Genomic DNA, 27,843 nt, shown 5'->3' with positions numbered 1-27,843 from the left:
CCCTTGGATTTTGTCCCCGAGCCAAGTTTTCTGCCTCTTCACAAAGGCAGGAGGGAGAGCTGGAGGCTGGGATCTCTCTGCCTCACTGGGGGGCTGTCCAGTGGCTGTTCTCGTTCGCTGCTGCGACCGAAAAGTCTGTACAATTCTTGTGTGGAGGCGAGAGAAGACGGCGGAAGGTTCCAGGAGGTGCCAGCTGAGGTCTTAATCCGTAGGGGGTCGAGGTGATGAGGATTTGAAGACCACACCCTTCTGGTCCTGAATGGTCTTCTCCCTGGTTCAGGATGGAAGAGAAAAAGTGAGAACAGCAGGAGAAACCTTGGAGGTCTCACAGTCATGAGGCTACAGCAGGGGTCCCCACCAAGAGCCACAGGTGCCATGGTACCCCACCCCCCATCATCTTTCCTGGTGCCTACCAAATGTTTTCAGAAAGAAGAAGAGTTAGTTTTTATATGCCAACTTTCTCTGTGAAGAAGAGGAGTTGGTTTTTATATGCTGACTTTCTCTACCACTTAAGGAAGAATCTCCTTCCCTTCCCCTCCCCACAACAGACATCCTGTGAGGTAGGTGGAGCCGAGAGAGCTCTAACAGAGCTGTGACTAGGCCAAGGTCACCCAGCTGGCTTCATGTGGAGGAGTGGGGAATCGAATCCAGTTCTCCAGATTCACATCCACTGCTCATGTGAAGGATCAAGATTAGGGGGCCAATCACCACTTTCTCTTGTGAGTCATGAATCTCTTGCTGATCCAACTCCTTGACTGAGTTTCGGTCTTCTTCCATCCTATTAGCCATCTCTTCTTCTGTGCTTTCCATATTAGTCGTGCAATCCCAGTGGACGGACAGCAATCTCCAGTATTTGAGGGAGGGGTCTCATCATTCCCCCTCCCCTCCTCCCTCCCTGCCTTCTTGAAAGTATTGGCTGCATCCAAGCTTGGTCCCGATTAACCGTTTTGGTAATTTCTGGGCTTTGGGTTTATTGAACACCAAAACCTGGGAATCTTTCCAAAACTGAATAGGCGATTCCCGAATAATTCGACTTTTCCAGGTTCGGCTATTCGCCTTTGCTCCATTCATAGAATCATAGAGTTGGAAGGGGCTACAGCTCTGTGCTTTCTCCCATTTTTCTATCTTTTTTTACTGGTTTTGTTAGGGTCCCAGACTTGGACCCCCTCTCCCAACGTTCACCAAACTTTGGTGTCCATCTAAGGAGAGTCCCTTGCAGCTAAGCTGCAAATTTGGGGGCTCTACTTCCAAAAATGCCCCCAAAGGAACTTCAAAAAAATCCCCATAGACTATAATGGGCGCAAATTTTTCAGTAAACTCGAAAATAAGCCAAATAACAATATTTACTGATGTGGGTATTCGGCTTATTCTGGGTTTACAAAAAAAAATTGGGCCCAATAAACCCAAACCCGAAATTTACCAAAAAAATGTTTTCAACTTAGTGCTGATACAAGCAAGAGCACAGAGGTCTAGGCCAAACCCATGTGTATCATTGCTATGGGGCATCCCCCACACACACACTGGGTAGACCTTTCCCCCTTCTCTTTTGCTGCCGAGTGCGGTTAGTGGGGCGGGGTGATACCTCCTGTGGGAAGAATGGAACCGCTTGGCCTCCCGTGTCCACCTGCGTCTCACCGTATTCTTCTTGCCATAATCCAGCCAGCAAGGAAGAGGATGAGGCAGCCCAAAACCACCCCGAAAATGATGGCCACAATCTTGCCTGGAAGAGAAGCAGAAGGCAAAGTCTGGCTCGGAATTCACCAGGAAGGCAGTGCTGTTTGAGGGCTGGGGGCCAGCCTCTGGGGGCGAAAACGCATGGTCACTTTAGCCTCCTTTATTCCGTGTTTCAGCCAGGATAAAACGCATGCGTTTCGCCGAATGTGCGTTGGATCCTGACTGAATCCTGGCTGAAACATGGAATAAAAGAGTCTAAAGCGACCATGCGTTTTTGCCCTAGGTGGGACCTGGGGACCCCCAGAATTACAACTGGCCTCCAGCTTAAAGAGATCAGTTCCCTTGGAGAAAATGGCTTTGGAGTGTGGACTCTATGGCATTGTGCCCCACTGAGGTCCCTGCCCTCCCCAGGCACCATCTCCCAATCTCCAGAAATTTCCTAACCTGGATCTGGCAACCCTACCCCCCATCCCCTGCCGGCAGTAGGGTTGCCAACCTCCAGGTAGTAGCTGGAGATCTGCTATTACCACTGATCTCCAGCTGATAGAGATCAGTTCCCCTGGAGAAAATGGCCGCTTTGGCAATTGAACGCTATGGTATTGAAGTCCCTCCCCTCCCCAAACCTCACCTTCCTCAGGCTCCGCCCCAAAAACCTCCCACCAATGGTGAAGGGGGACCTGGCAACCCTAATTTGAGGAGAGGGTTAGAAAGCAACAGGAGATTCCCAAGAGTGGTGCATATGGAGGAGGGAATATGCATCATATGCATCAGCAGGCACAAGAGCTGTGAGCCAGGAAGGCCCCTGTGAAAATCTCGCCTCCGTCCATGATGCACTCACTCTGTCTGCTTCTTTCAGCCCGGCCCCTTCCACTACATCTTGGGTCTAACTCAGCACTCCTCAACTAAGCCCATACATCTCCCTTGGGCCAGGGCAGACTTTTAAGAAAAAAGCTATCTCAAAAGGCAGGATTACAGAACTTCCCTGATCAGCTGGGAATGTGAATGAACATCCCTGTGTATTAGCAATAAACTCCATGACATCACAGCAGCTCAGCCAATAGAGGCCTCAGTGCCAAAAGACCGATACGTACAGGTAATGCCTGCTAGGTGCTCATCAGTGTCTTCTTTGTCAGTGCTACATTTACTAATGAAAGCTCTTAAAATAATGCAGCCAGGGTTGCCAACAGGCCTGAAGAAAAATAATACTCTTAATGGGATGTCATCTAACTCCATGCCATGAAAAGCTATAACTGCCGGTATTAAGTCTCTATTACAGGGACTGGATGGCTTTCTCCAGGCCTGTTGGCACCCTTACAGATAGCTAGTTCTGAGTCTTAGACTGCGGCCACAGGAAGCCCCTTGTATGCTACTGGATGGGGGGTTACCTTTGTATTTCATGCTGATGGGAAAATGCTCGATTCCACAGCCAAATTCTCTCCCCCCCCCCAACACTACCAAGCAGTCTCCTTCCTTGGATCCACCCACCATATGCTCTTCCTCTCTTCCTCTCCTCTCAACCCCCCGCTCAAACTGAGGGTTCCTCTGTCTCCCCTGGCTCCCCCAACATCACGTTCTCCTCTTACCCTCCTCCCTTGGGGTTCTCCCAACTGTAACACAATCTCACCCCCCAACCGAACAAACAAGGGGTCAGGCAGTACCTGCAGAATATCCAGAGGGTGCTGCAAAAGAAAGAGGGAGGGCAATTTAAGAAGAGATCTATTTCCCTATACTCTTGAGGAGATGCATCCCCTCTCCCCCATATTTTAAAAAAATCTCCAAGGCTCTGGCTAGGGAATTGTATGTTCCAAGAAGGTGTTCTTCAAATAACCAAATCTCACCATCCCCCTATCCCCGAGCACTGGTGGTTTGATCCTGGTCTAAGCATTTGGTGGAGGTTAGAGGGCCTAGGATTACCACCCTGGAGTGTCTTCATACACGGACTGTTCCTTTATTTACGTTACCTGTGCACCACATTCAGTTTTAGTTCACAAAGTGGTAAACCCGAGACACTAAAAGCTTTGCTATTTTTTAAAACAGCAGCAGCAACAAGGGAGGATGTATGGCGGAGGGGAAAGGGAACGTTCATGTCTGCAAGCACGACAGGACAGGACTGTCTTGGCTTGATTTGCAGAATACTGATGGGGATAAACAGGCGTGCTCCAGAAGGGCATCCCAGAGTTCTGGAGGTGAACAGCAGACTTGATTGGGACTGCATCCATTATAAGTCTCCAGTGGAAATGCCCTTATGCAGTATTAGAGGTGTGCTCTGGCAGAGACCTTGAGGAGCTTCCTCAGGTCCAGATGGATCCGAGCCAAGCCCCTGGGGCAAGAGGATAGGATGACAAGTTACCCTGAGCCCCTTGCACCAAAGGCTGCAAAGTCGTGCAGCAGCTGCTGGTATTATTATAATTAATCTAATAAAAAAATCAATGGTGGTGAATGCCCGCATTCTCCACCATTGGTCTTTTAACCCTAAATCAGCGATTCCCAGACTGTGCTCCACGGAGCACTTGGTGCTCAGCGAAACATCTGCTAGTGCTCTGTGAAGAGATTGGAAAGAAAAATAAATGTGACAAGATCTCAAAATTGTGAATTTTTGCAGCCATGAACCATGTGTAGGTAAGTATCAAGTAGAAATCCTACTGTCATTCGGTTTGGTATATAGATGCTAGGTGAAAATTAGTGCTCCGTGATTAATTTCTCTCCTGAAAAGTGCTCCATGACTCAAAAGGTTTGGGAACCGCTGTCCTAAATAGTTGGGGAATGAGATGGGAAGAAAGCGCTAGATGCGGATAACTGGGATCGATTATATATACCAGGATTAATCCTGTTTTCCCCGTTCTGACTCAATTCTAATTCTCAAAAGCTCAAACATTATCTCTTGTTGGTCTCTTAAGATGCTACCAGACTCGAATCAAGCCCCAAAGAGGTGAGGCCTGTCAGCTGCTCTCACCCTGTGTCCCCTGGCCTTGCTTCTGAGTAAATCTGCTTAGCCTCATAATATACCCCCTGTTCCCACCTCTCCCTCAGTGCACCAACCTGCCGGGAAGGAAGAGAACACCAGGCGGCGGTTCAAGTCTTGTGGCCTCCGGAAGTTATCCTCAAGAGGCAGCTCTGGAGTTTTGTCATCTTCTGTGGAGTAAAGCGATGTCTGCAGTTTCTCCAGCTGGAAGAGAAAGTAAGCCCCTCCTCACTCCTCTGATGCAACAGCCCCTCCGGGCCATGTAAGGGGCGGGCATCCCAGTCATTTCCCTTCGTGCCACATCCTCTGCAGAACTGCAGTAGCACCGGCCAAATGGTGGGGTGGCCAGCCCAGCCGAACCCTACTTCTTTCTCTTTTTCCAGGACTTAGGCTGAGAAATCTCAGACACTGCTGGAGGGATAATCATCCAGTCCAGGCACATGTAGTGCATCTCCAGGACATATACAAATATAGATTTATTATTTGTGCAGTGTCTAGAAAACTGGGCACCCAACAGAACACATAGAATCTATAAGCCCTCACCCCAGGAGATTCCATATAAGTTCTGACTGTCATTCTAACTTAATCAGAAGTGCAAATTTTAAAATATTGAAGAATAGAAGGCTGAAGAAATTAGTTAGTGGTGTGCTAAATGGGTTTCCAGGGGAGGAAAATAGATTCCATGAACATCCAAAGGAGCAATACATAAGAAGAGTTGATTTTTATATGCTGACTTTCTCTACCTTTTAAGAGGAATCAAACCAGTTTACAATCGCATTCCCTTCCTCTGCCCACAACAGACACCTTATGAAATAGGTGGGGCTGAGAGAACTATGACTAGCCCAAGATCACCCAGCAGGCTTCATGTGGAGGAGTAGGGAATCAAACCCGGTTCACCAGATTAGAATCCACCGCTCTTAACCACTGTACCACGCTGGCTCTCATGAAGAATTGAAATAGAGGCAGTGGATGTGAGAATGGACCCCAGAGTCTTAAAACTGGTTTGTCATCTACTCTCCCTAAAGAATCATGGGTATCCCTGCGAGGAAGGGGGTGAGGATCTCTGGCAGAGACTCCCTAACTACATTTCCCAGGATTCCTTGGGGGAAAGCGATGACACCTAAGCGCCCATCAAAACAACATAACCTTCTAGCATAGTGATGCCCAAAGTAATTTGGGACAATGCTGGAAGATGCGCACGCCGTTCTCCAAGGCTTATGGAATTGGCAGCCAAAGGGAAGAAAGGGCTGATGGGATACGTGCCTGGTCAGTGGAGATGCGGGCGGTCTGGTGGAAGACAGTCCACAGTACGCTCTGGTAGCACGGCGGGGTCGTCAGAGAGCCGTTGTAACGGAAAAAGTGGCCCAGGTGCGCGGGAAGGAGGTCGCGGATGTTGAAGGGCGAGAGAGAGATTTCCTGCTCTGGCAAGTTCAGGGGTGGAGGAGTGGGAGAGAGAGAGGGGATGAAACACCCAAACACGAAGTCCATGTCTTTAGCATTGTTCCCCTTTGGTTCTGTTGACTTTTCCCCATCCCAGACCCTGCAGGGAAGTTGAGCCCCGGGAGGTTTTTGTGTCTTCTACCTCAAGGCCCCAACAGCTGCATTTCCTTCAGAGCGGCGATTAGAGTTGCCAGCTCTGGGCTGGGAAATTCCTAAAGACTTGGGGGTGGAGTCCGGGCAGGGCAGGGTTTGGTGATGGACCTCGGTAGGGTATAATGCCATACAGTCCTCCCTCCCTAGCAGGGGAACTGATCTCTGTCCTCTAGTGATCTAGAGATCAGTTGTAATTCCAGGAGATCTCCAGGCCCCACCTGGAGGTTGGCAACCCAAGCACATGGTCTTCCTCCTCTCTCTCCCCCCCCCCCATGCTCCTGCCTGCACAAATCTCGCCAATACGCCATTCTTTTGCCCAGAGGGACGCACTACACTCTGTCCCTTTTCCGCCTGACTGCAGTGATCTATTCTCTGCCTTTCAAAAACCCTTCTGGAACGTGCAACTGGCCAGCCTGCCCTTCAGGGACGCGAGGGATATCACACCTGCATGCTCGATGTCTTCCAAGTGGTCAAAGATGTGGCTGTAAGCAAGGTTCTCCGAGTTGCCGACCTGCCAGATAGATGAAGCAACAAGACGGGCATTTCTTACTTGTGTTAATTTAGCTAGAATCATCGAATCATAGAATTGGAAGGGACCACCAGGGTCATCTAGTCCAACCCCCTGCACAATGCAGGAAATTCACAACTACCTTCCCTCCCCGCACCCCCATTGACCTCTACTCCATGCCCAGAAGATGGGCAAACAACAACAACAAAACCCCTCCAGCATCCCTGGCCAATCTGGCCTGGAGGAAAATTGCTTCCTGACCCCAAAGTGGCAATCAGCATTTCCCTGGGCATGTAAGAAAGGGCCATGAGAGCCAAACACTGACACAACCCTTCCTGCCCTCCCTCTTATAATCTGCCCAAGTTCACAGAATCAGCATTGCCGACAGATGGCCATCTAGTCTCTGCTTAAAAACCTCAAAAGAAGGAGAGCCCACCACCTCTCGAGGAAGCCTGTTCCACTGAGGAACCGACTGCCAGGAAGCTCTTCCTAATGTTTAGCTGGAAACAGTTTTGATTTCATTTCAGCCCATTGGTGCTGGTCCTCCTTATTTCTGCAGCGCTCTAATGCGCTTGGCACATGACCGGCCAACAAAGCCTCAGACAAACAGGCCAGGCCCCCGCCCCAAGGAGCTTCCATCCCAATTTTGATACTGGGGAGGGAGGAGAGAGATACAGCAATTTGCATTTCATATGCTGTGACTCTAAAATGGCAGAGGCCTGGTGGGGAGGGGGGGCTTGTAGGAGCACCCAAGTCTTTTAAATGAGCATTCTGGTTTTGTGTCTGGGGCACAAGCTCACCTCCAGAAAGATCCCCAGCACAGCCAGCCCGTCTGCGTGGTGTTTCGCCTCACTCAGGTTGGCATACTTCTCTGAGTTGAAATGGACAATGTGAACCTGAAAAAAGAGAGAAAGAGGATTTCAAAAGAGCTCCCATGACAATAAGCTGCTTCATTAAAAAAAAAAAATATCCGGCAGTATTTTATTTGTTTACGGTACTTATAGTCCACCTTTCTCACTGAGATACCGTTCTAGTGCCCATCTCAAAAAGTGTATCACTAAGCTAGGTTGCTGAGGGAGGGGAGGGGCCGTGGCTCAGTGGTAGAGCCTCTTCTTGGCACGCAGAAGGTTCCAGGTTCAATCCCTGGCATCTCCAGTTAAAGGGACCAGGCAAGTAGGTGATGTGAAAGACCCCTGCCGGACAATACGGACTTTGATGAAGGGTCTGATTCAGAATAAGGCAGCTTCATGTGCTTCCACAGATTCTTCTCCACATTCCTCCCCAAACTACAGTAGTTTTTATTTCATCTTCCACACAATGGCCTTTTATGCACGGTCCGTTTCTGCTGTACCTGCTGCTCTCTAACTGCACAGTATCTGCATTCGAATTCTCAGAACACGACGCACAGGGACTTTAGCCGCAAAGAAATTCCAGGAGTGCCATGTGGTCAACTATGTACCCACCCCCAATTAAAATGCGGAGCTACTAAACCATGGGTGAGTCCCCCACCCCTTGAAGATGCTGCTTTGTAATTGGCTGTGGTGTGTGTGTTTTTTTAATACATCACCAGCCCCCAAAGGAGGACTCTTTAATTTTATCTGGACCGAGTTGCCATTTTACAGCCGAAGCAGAAAATGGTCCGGACGCCCCCCCCCCCCGCCCAATTTGTTTCTGCGTAACTCAATGCAGAGGACATAAGAACATAGAAACACTCGCACTGTCATTTGTGACATTCATCATTCCATCGGTTGTCTTGCACTCACAAAAAAGAAACCAGAGGCTTAAAAGAGGATGAGTATAAGGGGAGGGCGTCAAATCAGCTCGGCTCTGTTCCATCCTGCCGAGAACTGAAACTGACCCACATTCACTATGAAACTGACCAAATAAGCAGCCTCACCGCATTCCAGCATTATTCTCTTGCCAGTGCACTGGATAATGGCTTCGAGGGGAGGGGGTGGATGAGGGGGACAGACACGCAGGAGGGAGAAGCAACGGGTGTGGGGAGAAAAACCCGATGTGACAAGTATGCACAGGACCGGCTTTCGATTTGGGATCAAGGCAGACTTTAAACTCGGGGTAAAACAGCATCCTGAAAACGCAGGAGAAACATGAGGGGAGAGCAAGGTGACTTCTGAAGGTCAGAAAATACATGCATAATTAATACAAAGCCCCGAAGTAGTTGAGGGATAACCGCGATGGGAACAACCCATGCATAAAAGGCCAATGTTACCGGCAGGGCCTTTTCCATCTGCATCTGGGGTTCCCAACAGACCTGGAGAAAAATGTCCTGTCCATTTAATATCAGCTTAACATATAAATTGGCAGCTGAAGCTTTCCATGACATGGAGGTCAGTAACATCACTAGGTATATCTCATAAAGCCTCTGTTAAAAGGACGGGACTTTTTCTCCCCCAGAAAAAATAAGAGTTGGTTTTTATACCCTGCTTTTCTCTACCTTTAAGGAGTTTCAAGCAGGCTTAAAATCTCCTTCCCTTCCTCTCCCCGTAACAGACACCTTGTGAGGTAGGTGGGGCTGAGAGAGCTCGGAGAGAACTGTGACTAGCCTAAGGTCTCCCAGCAGGATGCATGTGGAGGAGTGGGGAATTGAACCCAGTTCTCCAGTTCGGATCAGAACCAACAGGTTGAAATGAAATTAAAAGAGTTTCCGTCTAGACATTAGGAAAAACTTCCTGACAGTTGGAGCGGTTCCTCAGTGGAACAGGCTTCCTCGGGAGGTGGTGGGCTCTCCTTCCCTGGAGGTTTTTAAGCAGAGGCTAGATGGCCATCTGTCAGCAATGCTGATTCTATGACCTTGGGCAGATGATGAGAGGGAGGGCACCTTGGCCATCTTCTGAGCATGGAGTAGGGGTCACTGGGGGTGTGGGGGAGGTAGTTATGAATTTCCTGCATTGTGCAGGGGGTTGGACCCTGGTGGTTCCTTCCAACTCTATGATTCCAGATTAGAGTGCGATTTTTACCTTCCTTTGCAAAGGATGTTTTATTGATTGTGGCTACGTGTTTGCCTGAAATTGGTATATTGATTTGCTAACTGCTTTGGGCTGTCAGGAGGGTGAAAGTGTTAGCAAGTTTGTTTTCATTTTCAAATGGAGCCCCACCCACCTGTCCTCGCGTGGGGTCTCCCGCTGGTGTCTGGCCCTGGCGAGACGTGCTGGGAAGCTCACAGGGAGGAGCCATGTGGCTGCAAGAAAGTGTTCTCGTGTAGCTGCTGTGCACGTTCCTGAGGCCAGTGTCAGAGAACTTCCCCCAGGACTGACCTCTCTGCTGTCCAGTGGAAGGGGAGAGCCCTGGACAGCTTTGGGCCGCCTCTGTCCCCAAGCCTTCTAAGGCTTGACACGCTTCCCATGCGCCTTAATCTGGTTAAGAATCCCATGCTGCCAGGTCAGCTCAGGTGCTCCTCCGTGCCAGCTATGGAAAAGGGGCTCTCCTCCCGCCCCAGTCTTAATTCTCCCTGATTGCCCCGGTTAATCCCTCATTGCTCTGTGGGACCGTGAGGGGGGCGTTAATCCTGCCCAAATCCTGCGTCACCACACCTAAAACAGGATATCGCAGAGCTTGAGAAGGTGCAGAAAAGAGCAAACAAAATGATGCGCTGCCTCGGAGGGTGGTGGAGTCCCCGTCTTTGGAGGTCTTTAAGCAGAGGCTGGATGGCCATCTGTCAGGAGTGCTTTGACTGTGGGATCCCTGCATGGCGGGGGGAGGGTTGGGGTCACTGGGGATGTGGGGAGGGAGGTAGTTGTTAATTTCCTGCATTGTGCAAGGACTAGATGACTCTGGTGGTCCCAACTCTATGATTCTATGATTAGGGGACTAGAGCAACTGCCCTATGAGGAGCAGTTGAAACGCTTAGGGCTGTTTAGCCTGGAAAGAAGGCGGTTAAGGGACATGATAGATGTCTATAAAATTATGCATGGTTTGGAGAGAGTGGACAGGGAGAAGCTTTTCTCCCTCTCTCATAATACCAGAATTTGGGGTCATCTGCTGAAGCTGGAGGGTGAGAGGTTCAAAGCTGATAAAAAGAAATATTTCTTTACACGACGCATAGTTAAATTGTGGAACTCCCTGCCCCAGGATGTGGTGATGGCTTCCAACTTGGGAGGCTTTCAGAGGGGAGTGGACATGTTCATGGAAGAGAGTATTCACGGCTACTAGTTAAAATGGATACTAGTCATGATGCATACCTATTCTTTCCAGGATCAGCGGAGCATGCTGAATATATTAGGTGCTAGAGTTGCTACGCAGAGGAAGGCACTGGCAAAACACCTCTGTTAGTCTCTTGCCATGAAAACCCCAAAAGGGGTCGCCATAAGTTGGCTGCGACTTGACGGCACTTTACACACACATGGAACACAGGCAGGGTGATGCTGCTGCAGTTGTCTTGCTTGTGGGCTTCCTAGTGGCACCTGGTTGGCCACGGTGTGAACAGACTGCTGGACTTGATGGGCCTGGGTCTGATCCAGCAGGGCCTTTCCTATGCCTTTCTTGAGCAGTCCCACAAATGAGCAGAGCCAGGCCTCCCTGCTTTCGTCATATGGTTGCCAGATCTAGGTTGGGCAAATCCTAGAGATTTGGGGGGTGGAGTCTGGGAGGCACCTGGTTGGCCACTGTGTGAACAGACTGCTGGACTTGATGGGTCTTGGACTGATCCAGCAGGGCCCTTCTTATATTCTTATGGGAGGGTGGGGTTTGAGGAACGGGGGTGGAGAATGCAGCTGGATATAATGCCATAGCATCTACTCTCCAAAGCAGCCATATTCTCCAGGTAGGATTCCCATATGCCCAGTTTTGGCGGGCAATTGCCTGCCAATTAACCGGGCTGCCTGCCGCCCCTCAGCTGGTTGGTGGGCAGAAGCAGGCCAGGTGGGGGGGCATTCCACACATACAGCGTGATGATGTCATTTCTGGGTTTATCCCAGAAGCGCCGACATTGCAATGGGGGCACTCTAGCACTCCCCCCCAACTCTATGGTTTCCATAAAGGATTTTGGCGGAATGCGCTAGAGCGTCCCACGCAATGCCGGCTCTTCCAGGGTAAACCCAGAAGTGACGTCATTGTGCGTTGCGTGCACACAGGTCCCACCTGTCCCACTTACCTCCGCAGGGAAGGCCCGGCCGTCCACCCGGTGCTCTGACCCCTCCGTGTGTCTCTGGCTGCCCCAGTGGAAGTGCAGCTGAACAGCCGAGTAGACCTTGGGCAGGCCGTGTAAGCGCATCGTCTGGGGCAGAGACATCTGCACTGCGGGAGAGAGAGGCGAGCAGGCCGTTAGTCCAGGGGGTGGGCAGAGCTAAAGAGTCAGGGCTTGTAGGCAGTTGTTGCCAGGCAGGGGGGCAAGTTGTGCCTGCCGCAGAATCGTGTCCATTCGGGAACTAGTACCATGCAGCAGGACTTGGTATGTTCCTCAGAAACACCAATAAAACTCCAAAGTTATTCCAGGGGTGTGGAATTCAGAACCACAAAGTTTCTCAGCCTCATACATTCTGTTTTGTATTAAAGCAAGCTTCTAGTCCTTGAGGCATCACTAAGGAAAGCATGAAGGCTACTGGCCAATGGAATGAAAACACAAAGGACAGCAGTCTGCTTCCACAGAATAGTTTCAGAAGATCTTGTAACTGTAAGGTTGCCAACCTCCAGGTACTAGCTGGGGATCTCCTGCTCTTACAACTGATCTCCAGCCGATAGAAATCAGTTCACCTGGAGAAAATGGCCGCTTTGGCAATTGGACTCTATGGCATTGAAGTCCCTCCCCTCCCTAAACCCCACCCTCCTCAGGCTCCGCCCCAAAATCACCAGGTATTTCCCAACCCAGAGCTGGCAACCCTATGTAACTGTGTAGTTCAGGGGTTCCCAACGTTCTGCCTAGGTTTGCCAGGTCCCTCTTCACTACCGGCGGGAGATTTTGGGGGTGGAGCCTGAGGAGGGTGGGCTTTGGGGAGGGGAGGGACTTCAATGCCATAGAGTCCAATGGCCAAAGCGGCCATTTTCTCCAGGGGAACAGATCTCTATCGGCTGGAGACCAGTTGTAATAGCAGGAGATCTCCAGCTAGTACCTGGAGGTTGGCAACCCTAGTTGTGCCCATGGGAGCCACGGCATCCACCAACACCTTTCCTGGCACCTGCCAAGGGTTTTTAGAAAGTGGGCGTGGTCACATAGGGCTTTTGCCCAGCAGAGCTTCTGATTAGACATTGGAGATTTGATTGGCTGGGCAGACTTTTAAGAATGTTGCTTGGGTGGCACCCATCTTGTGCCAGGCGTCCCATGACTGTGCCCACCACGCAGTGTCAGGATTCCAAAGGTGCCCATGGGCTGAAAAAGGTTGGCATCCCTTGTACAGGGGTTTCACTGCCATGTCAGTAGGGTTGCCAACTCTGAGTTGGGCAATACCTGGAGATGTTGGGGGGCGGAGCCTGAGGAGGGCAGGGTTTGGTGAGGGGAGGGACTTCTATGCCATAGAGTCCAATATCTAAAGCGGCCATTTTCTCTAGGGGAACTTATCTCCGTTGCCAGGAGATCAGTTGTAATAGTGGGAGATCTCCAGCCACTACCTGGAGGCGAAACAAAAGAAGAAACAGCACAAGACTCACATATTGTGACAAAATACCCAATGCTTATTTATGTGTGATAACAATCACTCAATTGTAACAACAAATCACAATGTGACAATCTTATAATTTCTCTATACAATAAATATTCCTATAAGCAATGCAGTGCAATACGAAAGCATGTACTTCCAATAGAATACAAATAGTGCATGCTACCGGTAATAAGGTAAGTATAAGCTGCGTCAATAGCGGGCCGTAGCCAGAAGTGGCTGTGAGCTCCTGCGAATGCTGACAAAATTCTCGCTGTAGAGGAGAGCTCGAAGGAATCACCAGGTTGAAGTGAAATGGGGCGGGCAACTTGCGTGAGAAAGATTGGATCCTCTTAGCAATTTGGACTTGAAGTGGCTGATGAGGCTAAATTATTAGTGAAAATGCAAGAATATTCCGTAAAAAGCGTTTCCAATCACCTCTTCCCGGGACCCCTCCTGGGTTTCCGGCATTGCCGGGTTACCAGCATCACAACTGAGATTTCTGGACTCCTGGCTTCCCCGCCGGGAAGTTTACTTCCATCAGCGAGCTGCCGCTTCTTTCTTCCACTCCCCTCCCCGGGCTCTGCCCGGTTCGTTAAGCTGTTGCCTTAAATTTGATGTCGCAGAGCTTTGCAGGGCAATTGCCACCTCCCGGACTCCCGGCTCTCCTGCTGGGAAGTTCTATCTCCAGCTCCAGCCACGGGCAGCCGCCTCTGTAACAAGGCCCATTGTTTCTCAACGCTTTTTTTCTGAGCGGCTGGTGAATTACATGTGCAGTTTTCTGCAGCCGCTGGTGCTACCCGGCCCGTTTCTTTTCAACTACACGACTCCCTTGAGCTCTCTTCCACAGCTGTAACTCTCCCCCCTCCCGGGTCCCTCCTGGGCTGTTAAGCCTTTGATGTTGTAGGGCTATTGCAGGGCAATTTCCTTCTCCCGGTCTCCCGGCAAAGTGCCGGCAAGTTCAATTTCCAGCAGCTGTTAGCAGCCTTTTTACCAACGTCCATTGTTTTTCACCACTTCTTTCTTAAGCGGCTGGTGAATTGCACGCGCAGCTTTTTTACAACCATTGATGCTGCCCACCCCGTTTCACTTCAACCTAGTGATTCCTTCGAGCTCTCCACTACAGCGAGAATTTGTCAGCATTCACAGGAGCTCACAGCCACTTCTGGCTCCGGCCCACTATTGACGCAGCTTATACTTACCTTATTACCAGTAGCACGCACTATTTGTATTCTATTGGAAGTACATGCTTTTGTATTGCACTGCATTGCATATAGGAATATTTATTGTATAGAGAAATTATAAGATTGTCACATTGTGATTTGTTGTTACAATTGAGTGATTGTTATCACACATAAATAAGCATTGGGTATTTTGTCATAATATATGAGTCTTGTGCTGTTTCTTCTTTTGTTTAGTACACTTTGCAACATAGGTGTAGATATTTTCTAGACTACCTGGAGGCTGGCAACCCTAGGTGCCACCCAGATGGGATGTCAGGGCTGGCAGCTCTGAAGCACCAACATGGTGGTCTCAGCGACACCAGGGCACAGACAAAAAAGCATGGCCCAGAGTTACCAGCAGAACACCTGCCCATGCTCCATCGCCCCACAAAACATTCTCTAGCGCAAACAGGGTTGCCAGTTTTGGGTCAGGAAACTCCTGGAGCTTTGTGGGGGGTGGAGCCCGGGGAGGTTGGGGTTTGGGGAGGAGGGCAACTCAGTGGTGTATAACACCATAGAGACCACCCTCCAACGCAGCCATTTGCTCCAGGGGAACTGCCCTCTATCACCTGGAGATCAGTTGTAATTCCAGGAGATCTCCAGGCCCACCCTGGAAGTTGGCAACTCTAGGTGCAGGTGAAATCCTCCCCCAAAATGTTCTGGAATTGTGGGAAAGGGGCTCCTCAGAACCATAAATGTTTCATGCCTAGAGTAGCCATGGAAGAGACTTGGGGGGCGACGGGTTCCAAAGAGGCAGCCAAAAGCTCTGTGTCCTTCACGAGGGCTTCAGCTCCTCCCAGCCCACAGAGCAGCAAAGACATCTGCCAAGGGAAGGAGAAACGCCAAGCCCCAGAAGAGCCTCACCTGTGTGCCCGTTATTAGTCAGGGTCAGTTTCTCGCTTCCAGGGCTGCGGTATCCCTCAGGCTCAATGGGGCGCAGGGAGGGGTCATAGTGGACTGACTCCGTCTGGATGTCGATGGGGGATTGGGCCTCCCGCCCACAGTCAGGGTACGTCTCCTGCCAGCGTTCTTGCCCGTGGGCTCCTGGACAGATAGAACGAGTGGCAAAGTTCCTATCAGCCTTTGGGACGCTTGCTTTGAAGGGGGGAGCTGTGGGGGGACGATCCTGAGCCTCATCTCAACCATGAGACACACTCTTGAACACATGAAGCGAACAGATGAAGATGCCTTACACTGAACCAGGTCCATCAAGCTCAGTGTTGTCTTCTCAGACTGGCAGCGGTTCTCCAAGGTCTCAGGTAGAGGTCTTCCCCCTCACCTACTGCCTGGTCTTTCTACTGGAGATGCTGGGGAAAGGATCTATTCACCTTCTAAACACTCAAAGCTGCCTTATACTGAATCAGACCCTCGGTCCATCAAAGTCAGTATTGTCTACTCTGACTGGCAGCGGCTCTCCGGGATCTCAGGCTAGATGTGTTTCACATCACCTACTTGCCTGGCCCCTTTAACTGGAGATGCCGGGGATTGAACCTGGGACCTTATGCACGCCAAGCAGATGCTCTACAAACTGAGCCACAGCCCCTCCCCAATAATGGTGGGACCTCCGTTTGCGGGCCTTCGCAGGCCTCCCAGCTTTGGCCCCTGGTCCTGATTCTGCTCCCCGTCTTTTGTCTCAAAAGGCTGCGAGAAGGCAAGGCAGGTTCCCTCTTTCTGAAAGAGGCCTGGCGCCGTTCGTGTCCCCGGATGCGGCAGCGGAGTCCAGCAACGAGGGCAGCCAGCTCCACGCTCCCGTGCATCTGAATGCAAATTGCTGGCACAGCCCTCGGTTGGCTGGAAGGATTGTTTCCAAGCGGGGAAGCAAGGATAAAGCAGTTTGTTTGGCCTGACCCGCAGAGCTGTCGTTCTAGCGGCCTGAGGCCTGAAGTTGTCCCACACGCATTTTTTTCCCAAAAGGAGAAAAATAAAACCCCTCTCCAAAGCCAGTTCCAGCCATCACCAATTTGCTGCCGTGTGGGTCTGCGCCCAGAAACACCCCAAAACCAGGGGGAAATGGAAGAGAGGATGGGCAGGTGTTTCAGAAGAACGGACTTGCTGGATCAGACCCAACATCCCCTCCTCCCCCACTCCTTTGCCATTGCGCTTTTCTCTGCTGCTGGAGTGCTTTCAAATGCTGGGCATGTACGGGGAGCCTTGCCTAGAGACTTTAAGGTTGCCATCTTTTAACCTGGCAAATGGAAGTCATTCCAGCAGGTACGGCTGCCAACTTTGTGTGGGGAACTTCCTGAGATTTTGGGGTAGAGCCTAAGGAGGGGAGGGTATGGGGAGGGGCCTCAGCGAGGTATCCATATATCTAATTTACCCCTTGCCTGCAGATAGCTAATCCGCAGATAGGGGACACATTTCCCACCAACAGGTATTTCTGCAGACTCAGGAGACCATGAAGGTGAGCGGGGGGGAGGGGGAGATGGGATTCCCCACACACAAGTTTCACAGGCCCCTATTTGTAATGTCATATAGTCCACCCTCCAAAGCAGCCATTTCTCCAGGGAAAGTGATCTCTGTCTCTGTGAGACCAGTTGTAATTCTTTCCTTGGGGAGGGGCCGTGGCTCAGTGGTCAAGCATCTGCTTGGCATGCAGAAGGTCCCAGGTTCAATCCACGGCCTCTCCAGTTCAAGGGACTAGGCAAGTAGGCAATGGGAAAGACCCCTGCCTGAGACCCTGGAGAGCCGCTGCCGGTCTGAGTGGACAATACTGACTCTGATGGGCCAAGGGTCTGATTCAGTAAAAGGCAGCTTCGTGTGTTCATGTGTTCCTTTCCTTTACCCCTTGGAAGCTCCTTGATCCATTGATCGTGAGCAGTGTAATTTTAAATCTAATGTTTGAGGGATATAAGGACTGAAATAAATCTTGCCGCTGACAATGTAGCCTTGGGATCCCTGTCACTTAATAAAAAAGGCATTATACCAGACACAAAGGCATTAGATTTATATATTAAAAGGGGAAAGATATAGCGTGATCTAAGTTCCTCATAAAAGTGGCATTCCAAAAGGGCATGAGCTAATGAATCCATAGAGCAAGGACAAGCCCTTTCTGGGTATGGTATATTCAAAATTCTGCCTTGCATCACCATAGAGGGGTTAGCATTCAGTCCAGTTGTAATTCTGAGAGATGTCAAGGCCCCGCCTGAAGGTTGGCAACGCCAACTGGCTTCTGTGTCTGTAATGCACAAGGACTCTGGGAAAGAGAGACTCTGCTGTCCATGCAACTGGTCAACTCTAGTTTGGGAAATTCCTGGAGATTTGGGGGGTGGGGTTTGGCGAGGGGAGAGACCTCAATGGGACATAATGCCATACAGCCCACCCTCTAAAGCAGCCAAGGGAAACGATCGCTGCCATCCAGAAATCAGTTGTGATTTCAGGAGATCTCCAGGACTAACCCGGAGATTGCCAACCCAAGGGGGTAGGAATTGTGCAAAGGGCAAGGAAGACAATTTCCCTGCCTTGTGGGAAATGCAACATGCAGCCTTCTGGACTAAGTCAACTTATTACAGACATAGTTTCCGAAATAAGGTCTTTTGTAAAGGTGATGCACAGGTGGGCCTCCTCGGGAACTTGTTCGCCAGGATGGGAAAGTTCTTTTCATCTTGTGGGCTGTTGCCCAATTAAGGAAACCAGTCAGCGTTTGAGTTGTTATCACTAAAGTCTGCTTGTCTTTGCATACGGCTGGAACCCGACATCTCTGCCTGGGACCCTGCGGAGCTGCTAGAGTTCCCAGCCCTTTGGCGGGGCTTGGAGATCTGGAATTATAATGTTCTCAAGACAACAGAGACCAGTTCCCCCAGAGGAAATGGATGCCTTGGAGGGAGGACTCTACAGCATTATATCTGGCTGAGGCCCCTCCCCAAACCCCGCCTTCCCCAGGCTCCATCCCTAAATCTCCAGAAATGTCCCAACCTAGAGTTGGCAGTGCCAGTCAGAGGAGCCTGACCCTGACGAATGGCATGGCCAGGGGCTCGCAAGCTTCCAGGTGCATTGTGCGAATAATTGAGATCCTGGGGGAGGGGGTCTTCTGCCTGTCTGGCTTGCCCTCAGGCTCCCTGACCTTCTCCCACACATGGAGGGGGGTGCGCATGGTCTTCCCCTGCAAATAGGATTGCCGGCTTCCAGGTGGTAGCTTGAGATCTCCTGAGATTACAACTGAACTCCAGAAGACAGCGATCAGTCCCCCTGGAGAAAACAGCTGCTTTGGGAGGTAGACCCTATGGCATCATACCTCACTGAAGTCCCTCCCCTCCCCAAACCCCACCTTCTCCAGACTCTGCCTCCAAAATCTCCAGGAATTTCTCAACCCAAAGCTGCCAACCCTTCTTGTAAAGCTTTGCAAACCAGGCCAGGCTAGGGTTGCCAGCACCGAGTTGGAGGTTTTGGGGGTGAAGCCTGAGGAAGGCGGGGTTTGGAGAGGGGAGGGACTTCAATGGCATAGAGTCCGATTGCCAAAGCGGCCATTTTCTCCAGGGGAACTGATTTCTGTCACCTGAAGATCAGTTGTAATAGTGAGAAATCTCCAGCCACCACCTGGAGGTTGGCCACCCTAGGCCAGGCCCTGGCTAGCTCGCTCTCTCCGCTGGAATTGCCGCTGCCTCCACTAAGCCCTTCTCAGCCTCCCACAATGGCTTTGTTTTGTCAGGAGCCAACGTCATTCAAGAGGGATTAGTTTCGCAGTCCTCGTGCCCGAGTGGATCAAGCATGCCCGGCCGAGCTTTGCAGGACTTTGGAACAGCAGAGGCCCTTCGGCCTTTTGATGCACGGATTTCAGCTGGGGAGGCAGGCCAGAGGCCCCGGCCAGCGCTTGGAATTACGTGGGGCGTTTGGGGACAAAGGGGGACCTTGAGGCCAGTGGGGTGGAAGAGGAGCTCCGTCATCCCCAAGGACCGTGTGAGGCCCCACCTGTGGCTCTCCATGGGGAAAGGACAGGTCCAGCCGAGTTAAGGCTGCCAACTCTGGGTTGGGAAATTCCTGGGGGACTTTGGGGTGGCGTCTAGGGAGGGCTTGGGGAGGGGAGAGACTGCAACAGGATATAATGGCATGGATAGGGTTGCCAACCTCCAAGTGGTGACTGGAGAGCTCCCACTATTACAACTGATCTCCAGGTGATAGAAATCAGTTCCCCTGGAGAAAATGGCCGCTTTGGCAATTGGACCTTATGGCATTGAAGTCCCTCCCCTATCCAAACCCTGCCCTCCTCAGGCTCCACCCACAAAATCTCCAGGGATTTCCCAACACGGAACTGGCAACCCAACCTGCGGCATTTTGTACCCGCTGCAGTTTCCAGATCGTCTCCAAGGGCAGCCCCATGTAGAATGTGTTACAGTAATCTAGCTTCGACATTCCCCTTCTGGATGCACACCTTAACGTGGTGAGGGGGTTTGTGTGTGTCAGAAAAGCTGAGAGCAATACCATAAGGGGTCTAGACTCTATCAAGAGACTGGACTCCTAGCAGAGTCACTCAAGACGGAATGGTCACAGCTGAGACACCAGACGAAGATGCATCCACCCCCTTAAGGGATCAATGGCCACATCCGCAGAAGAGAACAGGCAGTTCCAATGGGGATGGGGGCAGAGGAATCCCTGAAGGTTAGCTACTGGGCAGCATCAGTAGTGGAAGGTGACACTGGCGGAGGATCTTTCGTAGACAACGGCAGTGCCACTACGGCTAACCCTGGTTAGTACTGCGCAGAAGAAGGCACTGGTAAACCACTTCTGACCAACCTTTACCTTGAAAACCCTATGATGAGACAATCCAAAATGAAAAAAGATATAGTGCTGGAAGATGGGACCCCCAGGTCGGATGGCACTAAATCTGCTACTGGGGTAGAGCAGAGGACAAGTACGAGTAGCGCTGTTCTTAATGATGCGCTAGGACTAAATGTGGTGTTGGAGGAGAGTGTTATGGATTCCGTGGACTGCCAAAAAAAAAAAACAAATCAGTGGGTTATAGATCAAATCAAGCCTGAACTGACCCTAGACAAGAGTCACTGGAAAAGACAGTCATGCTAGGAAAAGTTGAGGGCAGCAGGAAAAGAGGAAGACCCAACAAGAGATGGATGGACTCAATAAAGGAAGCCACAGCCTTCAATTTGCAAGATCTGAGCAAGGCTGTCAAAGATAGGACATTTTGGAGGACTTTCATTCATAGGGTCGCCATGAGTCAGAAGCGACTTGACGGCACTTAACACACATACACACAGCTTCGACATTAAAGGAGCATGGATCCGGGGTCTAGATTAGACATCTGCAAATTGGCAACCAGCTTTCTAACTAGAGGTAGTGGGGAAAGATAATTTTTTTCAGCCGCGGACACCTGTTTCTCCAACAGGAGTCCCATCACAACTCCCAAGGTCTTGACAGAGGATCAAACTACGTGTCACAAATTTTGGCAAGTCACACAGCAGCTGAAGGGAAAGGATTTTTTTAATTCCCCGGGGGTGATTTGGCTTGGGGGTGTGTGTACTATTGAGGTTTCTAGCGAATCAATGTGTTAATCATGTGAAGTTACAAATGTAAGAAGCACTATAAGAGTTTTCTTTTTATAAGTCTTTGTTAGTTGAGAATGATATTTGATAACAGTACTTGAAAGGTTTGAATTGGAACAATAACATAAGTCCCTTTGATGTTTGAAACTGTTATCATTTGATTGTATAACTACAAAAAGCCATGCCGCAATTTGAAGAAAAAAAAAGAATGTTACAAAACTCCTGTCATATAAAAACCAATTTATATGACTGCAGGGCTATCCCAGAATGGCAAGGTTTCCCCTATTTAAAAATATATATATGCATATGCTGCTATTTAAATGATTGGGTGGCATTACCTCAGGGTGGTGGGTGGCTCTTGTTTCTAAACATTTTTTAAAAATCCATTTGCCACTCTCCTCTGTAAATGGCAAACAACTGATTTTCTCGTGCCCTGGAAGCAGGTGGGTTAAGTGATGTGTCCTAGATTTTTTTGTTGCAGGCTGGGAACCCAAAAAGGGCCTTTCTGGGACCCCTGAGGGATTGTGGAAGTATTTGGCTGGCGTTTCTTTGCAGAGGCTCAATGGCCGTGGTTTTGGCGAGAACTGGGGCCGCTGTGCCAAGCATCTGGGTCACCCCCCCACCCCCCCCGGCTTGCCTGTCAACTTGAGGTGATGCTGTGTTGTTGGGGATGGGGAGGACTTTGAGGCCGCATCTGAAATACCCAAAACTCTTTTAAAAGGCATTGGACACATTCACCAAATGTTCTCCCTCATCTGACCCTGCAGGATATGATGATCGCAGGAATATTGCTAATCCCAGAGAAAAGGGGTTGGATCCGTTCCCCTGTCAGCACCCCGTCCCCTGGCACAAGCCCTCCCTGGATGTGGGAGCCTGTCAGTTCAGGCGAAGGTTCCTTGAGTCAGCAATGGCACCGCTGTTAGCAGAATGGGTGTGCAGGATCCAACCCACAAGCTGCTGTATCCTGAGCCAGGACCCCTAGTCTGTCAAGACCAGCATTGCCTACTCGGACAGGCAGTGGCTCTCCAGGGTCTCAGGTGCAGGTCTTTCGCATCACCTGCTACCTGGTTCTTTCAATTGGAGATCGAACCTGGAACCTTCTGCATGCCAGGCAGATGCTTAATCACTGAGCTACGGCCCCTCTCCCTATTGAATCAACACTCTTGATTCCCCACGGATACAACACTTTTGGGTGGAATCATGTGCACGGGCATGCAGCAGAATTCATTGGGACATTCCTCTCTTGAGCACACACACGAACGAACGTGAAGCCGCCTTACACTGAATTGGACCATCTGCCCATCAAGGTCAATATTGTCCACTCAGACTAGCAGCAGCTCTCCAGGGCCTCAGGCAGAGGTCTTTCTCAGGATCATAGAATTGGAAGGGACCACCAGGGTCATCTAGTCCAACCCCCTGCACAATGCAGGAAATTCACAACTACCTCCCCCCCACAAACACCCATTGTCCCCTACTCCATGCCCAGAGGATCGGGGGTGGGGGGACCCTCCAGGATCCCTGGCCTGGAGGAAAATTGCTTTCACATCACTTACTACCTGGTTCTTTCAACTGAAGATGCTGGGGATCGAACCTGGGACCTTCTGTATGCTGAGCAAAGGCTCTTCCACTGAGCCACGGCCTGCCTTAAATTTACATTGCCCAGCTGACACCTCTGCCTAAGGAGGCCTTTCGAGACAGAAGCCTGAAGGACCTCAAAATTGCCTGTGCATCCCCCGCTTCCCAGCATTTTCTGATACACAGGATCCAGCTGCGCCTAGGAAAAGGCATTATGTGCATGCTCAGGAGCTTCTTACCCATATTCTAGCATCGGGAGCACCACAGCCGGGCTCAGGGGTGAAGCCTGCCTTGTGCTGGGGTGAGTCAGCAGCAGCCATCAGCAATCCACACCCCGATATGAGGTGAGGCCGGCTTATGGCACGCTTAAGGTGGTTCAAACGAAGGGATTTGAACATCAGAAGAGTAAATCCAGGGGAAATCGCTCTTTCCTTACCTTCGTAGGTCCAGTGGGAAGCTGCAAATGAAAATGAGAAGCGAAGGTTGAGTCAAGACAGCTTGAGAAAGCCTCCATAGCACCCATCATAGAATCTTAGAGTTGGAAGGGACGACCAGGGTCATCTAGTCCAACCCCCTGCACAATGCAGGAAATTCACAACTCACTCCCCCCCACACACACCCAGTGACCCCCATTCCATGCCCAGAAGATGGCCAAGATGCCCTCCCTCTCATCATCTGCTTAAGGTCATAGAATCAACATTGCTGACAGATGGCCATCTAGCCTCTGCTTCAAAACCTCCAGGGAAGGAGCGCTTACCATCCCCTCTCAGCCTCTAAGATCACCTCTGCCCCAGAAGTGGCTGCCCTAGAGAGTGGGGAAAGCAGCTTCTGGCCAAGGATGTTGGGACCAGAAAGCTCACGGTGTAATCCAGGTAGGGTTGCCAGGTCCCTCTTCGCCACAGGTAGGAGGATTTTGGGGCGGAGCCTGAGGAGGGTGGGGTTTGGAGAGGGGAGGGACTTTTATGCTATAGAGTCCAATTGCCAAAGCAGGCATTTTTCTCCAGGTGAACTGATCTGTATCGGCTGGAGATCAGTTGTAATAGCAGGAGATCTCCAGCTAGTACCTGGAGGTTGGCAACCCTAAATCCAGGAACGAGCACAGGCATAAAAAACCTGCTTCTGTGTGGCCAACACCACTTCCAATGAAGCCCAGACTAGTTTACCCCAAGAAGATATGGATCGCCCTGCTGGATCACATGTACATATGAAGCTGCCTTATACTGAATCAGACTGGGAAATGGGCTCTGGTGATGAGGGTGAATATGGACCAAAAGGTTTCTGCTGGGAGGGAGCTCCCCAGTCACCACCCAGGTCGCAAAATATTGTGCAGTAGCAATGAAGCTACGTTGACTTAATGCACATCCTTACTGAATCAGACCATTGGTCCATCAAGGTCTGTATCGTCTACTCGGACCGGCAGCGGCTCTCCAGGGTCTCAGGCGGAGGTCTTTCACATCACCTGCTTGCCTAGTCCCTTTTAACTGGAGATGCCGGGGATTGAACCTGGGACCTTTTGCATGCCAAGCAGATGCTCTACCACTAACCCTGACCCCTCCCCAGAGCCTTGCATCCAGCAGCCAGCCAGATGCCTCCCTGGGAAGCCGGGGGCCCCTCCACTGTTTATCCCCAGCACCTGACTATTTAGAGGTAGACTGCCTTGGGTTCCATTCTTAGTTGCCGCTGGTCATTGCCACCGAGACGTTTCACCTTCCTAAACTCGCCAAAGGTCCCTGCCAGAAATTTTGATCTTTAAGGCGCTACTGGACTCTTGTTCTTTTCTCCTGGTATAGACAGACCAACACGGCCACCCATCATGATCCACCTCCCTAAAGTTTGCCTTAACCTTTTCCCACTGAAAAAATTGCTGGCCACCTCAGGTCATCTCAGGAGGCAAACAGAGGTATACTGCCTCTGTGCATGGAGGTTTCATTCACCTGTCACTTCTAACAGCAGTTGATGGACTTGTCCCCCCCCTCCCCCAAAAAAGGGTCTAACCCTGTTGAAAGACATCTAGAAAAGCACCCACCACATGTGGTGGTGGTGAATTTTGTAAGTTAATTATGCAGTAGGTCCAGGGTCTGTTCTGCCCTCCAGAAAAACTGGGTCATGAGATGACCCCCCTCCAGACCCAAATGTACTGCTTCTATTATGTACCACCACATTTGGCTAAAATAAACACAATTCAGATCATGTTTTCATTCCTTACTGTTTCAATAGCTGTCATTCTCAGGCCTAATGACTGGATCCCTCATTACAAAGGATTTTCAAAAACCTTCGGACTCACACTTCTGTAAGAGATGCTTCAGTTTGCCCTGAACAGATTTTCACGAACATAGTGGGCTTACTTGTAAGTAGCATGTACTGTTTCAGGCTGCAGGAAGCCGCAACTGACCTAGGGATTGGGTTGCCAACCTCCAGGTACTAGCTGTAGGTCTCCTGCTGTTACAACTGATCTCCAGCCAATAGAGATCAGTTCCCCTGGAGTAAATGGCCGCTTTGGCCATTGGACTCTATGGCATTGAAGTCCCTCCCCTCCCCAAACCCCGGCCTCCTCAGGCTCCACCCCAAAAACCTCCAGCCGGTGGTGAAGAGGGACCTGGCAACCCTACCTAGGGAACTTCATGGTCGTTGCTGAGTTGAGACTCGAACCCAGCTCTCTTTAGGGCAAGTCCCGCCTCCACTGTGTGGGTGTCCACCAAACCATAGGGTGGCTCCAGCGTGGAGGCGGGGCTTGGGTCCCAGCCAGCCAATCACGCTCTAGCCCTGCCTTGCCCTTTCAAACCTGTCCTTTATCAACAGTAGCGTTGGAGACGGTCACTCCGACACACCCATGCACCCACATTGTAGGTGATTATCAGCCCTGGTTAGTATTTGGATGGGAGACCACCAAGGAAGACCGGGGTTGCTGTGCAGAGGAAGGCACTCATGAAAACCCCCCAAAAAGGGGTTGCCATAAGTCAGCTGCGAGTTTACGGCACGTCACACACACACACACACACACACACAAGCAGAGCAAATACCTCGTCTCCAGTTACAGCTTTGAAATAGCGGGTGTGTTTGCACTTGTTTTAAATATAACTTTGCATTAACTTTTTTTTACTCCGAACCCCTTTCCCCCCAAGTCTAGAGAATTTGGACACACATACACACAAAAAGCCAGATTAGAACCAATGTTGATAGAAGAGATAAGCGGAACTAAATTTGTTCTACACGGAAAAGGGCAGCAGCAGGTCCCAGGGCAGAGAAGTGATCTGTAGAGAGAGACCTCTCATGCTGTTGCTAAAATTACTCTTGCAGTGTGAGAACAGATCTGGCCAAATGACCAGAGGAGCGAGCAGGCCTGTTATCTTAGGTGCTGTGGACCACAGGCAGGATGGTGCTGCTGCAAGTCGTCTTGCTTGTGGGCTTCCGGGAGGCACCTGGTTGGCCACTGTGTGGACAGGCTGCTGGACTTGATGGGCCTTGGTCCAAAACAATCTTTGGACCATCCCACATTACCCATCCCCACACTCGGGAGACTGCAAGAATATGTACAGGGGTGCCTGGTCCAAACACTGGTTCTGGCACCACTGGCTTCTTTTTGGGTCGCCCCCTCCCCCAAAACCTCTATTGCAAAGAAGATTTGAATAAGGAACTGGAACAGTTGTGTGCCTTCTGCTCCCCGAAATAAAGTTTGAACCACCGCATATCACGCACCCCCACGTTCAGGAGACTGTGTCCTCCAATGGGGTGCATGCTGGTTCCTGGTCCAAAGTCCGGTTCTTGTGCCAGCGGCTCCCAAGTGGGGTGCCCCCAGGACCAATGCACGTACAGACACTGGGGCCCAGCTGCACCTAATTTGCTGCTTTTCCCCCCATCTAGATGCCGAAGGCTCTTCCCTGAAGAGTGTGAATAATCCCCAGGAAGAAAAAGAATCCCTCTGTGTGGCGGTTCCTCAGAGGACCCCCGCCGGGCCGGCTTCCTGAGGCTGGGCCCCCTCTGGTAACTCGCTCATCCTCTTTTGTTCTCGTTTTGGACCCGGCGATTGTCTTGCTAAAACCTTGTGAGTGCAAGTCGCTTGCATTGCGACGCTTAGCGGGATCTCTTTAACTTGGGGGTCCCCAGACTTTTTTTGAGCCTGCAGTAGGGTTGCCAACCTCCAGGTACTAGCTGGAAGTCTCCCACTATTACCACTGATCTCCAGCAGAAAGAGATCCGTTCCCCTGGAGAAAAAGGCCACTTTGGCAATTGGACTCTATGGCATTGAAGTCCCTCCCCTCCCCAAACCCCACCCTCCTCAGGCTCCACCCCAGAAACCTCTCGCCGATGGTGAAGAGGGACCTGGCAACCCTACATCTCACACAGTGGCCGACCAGATACTCTAGGGGTCCAACTACAGGGCATAGAGGCCGAGGCCTTTCCCTGAGATTGCCTCCTGGCTCTGGGATTCAGAGGTTGATTGCCTCTGAATGTGGAGGTTCCCTTTAGACCCCATGACAGAAGAATATCAGAAGAGCCCTGCTGGAGCAGACCAGTGAGGGTCCATCCAGTCCAGCATCCCGTCTCACCCAGAGGCCAGCTGGTTCCTCTGGAGGGCCCACAACACTGCATAGAGGGCAAGGCCTTCTCCTGATGTTGCTTCCTGGCACTGGGATTCCAAGGTTGACTGCCTCTGAAAGTGGAGGTTTAAGCCCAGCAGGCAGAGGCTTGGTCTGCCATCTAAGCTCCTGCCCCACTCAAATGTTGGTAGTTTATGGGTGCCCCAGGAGTCCTCTTTCTCCAGGAGGAATGCCCTGCATCTTTTCCCACCCCGGACCTTGGGGAAGGCAGAGGCCTCGAGGATGCCCCGCACAGCCGACTACACCCTTTGCCAACGGCTGTCGGTAGGGGGAAAAGATCCAATGGAAGAAACGTTCAATGTCTGCAAACTTGGCGAGCCGTTTCCACCCAAACACTTTTATTTTTCCAGTTATCGAACGGTGGCGATTAAAAACATTTTCTTTCCAAAACCCTAAGCCCAACGAGGTCCTGAGAGGCTGCCGAGGGTGGCCCTAGGGGGGAGCTGCCCTCCCAAGCTCCCAAAACCCAGAGAACCCCCCCCCCAGGGAGAGCAAAGAGGCTGGAGAGGGAACTTACCTCCGCTGGCAGCCCAAGCGAAGGAGACTCCTTGCAAGAGCACAGAAAACCAGAGCATCTTCAGGCAGGTGAGCAGAAGTGGGGGGGCTGGAGATGGAGGGATGCCCCTCAT

The 27,843-nt window shown here is 50.9% G+C and overlaps 1 protein-coding gene across 1 annotated transcript; it reads right to left on the bottom strand.

Annotated features, from left to right (window-relative positions):
* Nucleotides 1-201: 201 nt before the first annotated feature.
* CA14 (carbonic anhydrase 14) lies at nucleotides 202-27,843 on the bottom strand. Its single transcript, XM_056853552.1, has 11 exons — nucleotides 27,732-27,843; nucleotides 23,053-23,073; nucleotides 15,412-15,591; nucleotides 11,848-11,990; nucleotides 7,538-7,633; nucleotides 6,674-6,740; nucleotides 5,900-6,057; nucleotides 4,714-4,840; nucleotides 3,333-3,353; nucleotides 1,636-1,720; nucleotides 202-271 (listed from the first exon to the last, which is right to left on the bottom strand). Exons 1-11 carry the CDS (start codon nucleotides 27,841-27,843, stop codon nucleotides 202-204), a joined length of 1,080 nt encoding a protein of 359 aa, XP_056709530.1.

The sequence above is a fragment of the Euleptes europaea genome, chromosome 7 (assembly GCF_029931775.1).
Source record: "Euleptes europaea isolate rEulEur1 chromosome 7, rEulEur1.hap1, whole genome shotgun sequence".
Lineage (NCBI taxonomy): Eukaryota > Metazoa > Chordata > Lepidosauria > Squamata > Sphaerodactylidae > Euleptes > Euleptes europaea.
The sequence above is the reverse complement of the archived record's forward strand: the minus strand, read 5'-3'. Positions and strand labels throughout refer to the sequence as shown.

What these genes read in the sequence shown, in the direction of transcription:
- CA14 (XM_056853552.1), bottom strand. Translation starts at nt 27,843, where the DNA reads ATGAGGGGCATCCCTCCATCTCCAGCCCCCCCACTTCTGCTCACCTGC. An exon ending in CCCGCATCTCCACTGACCAG is followed by an intron (nt 4,841 to 5,899) that starts GCACGTATCCCA and finishes TTTCTCTTCCAG; the next exon opens with CTGGAGAAACTGCAGACATC. An exon ending in GTTCTCTTCCTTCCCGGCAG is followed by an intron (nt 3,354 to 4,713) that starts GTTGGTGCACTG and finishes TTTCTTTTGCAG; the next exon opens with CACCCTCTGGATATTCTGCA.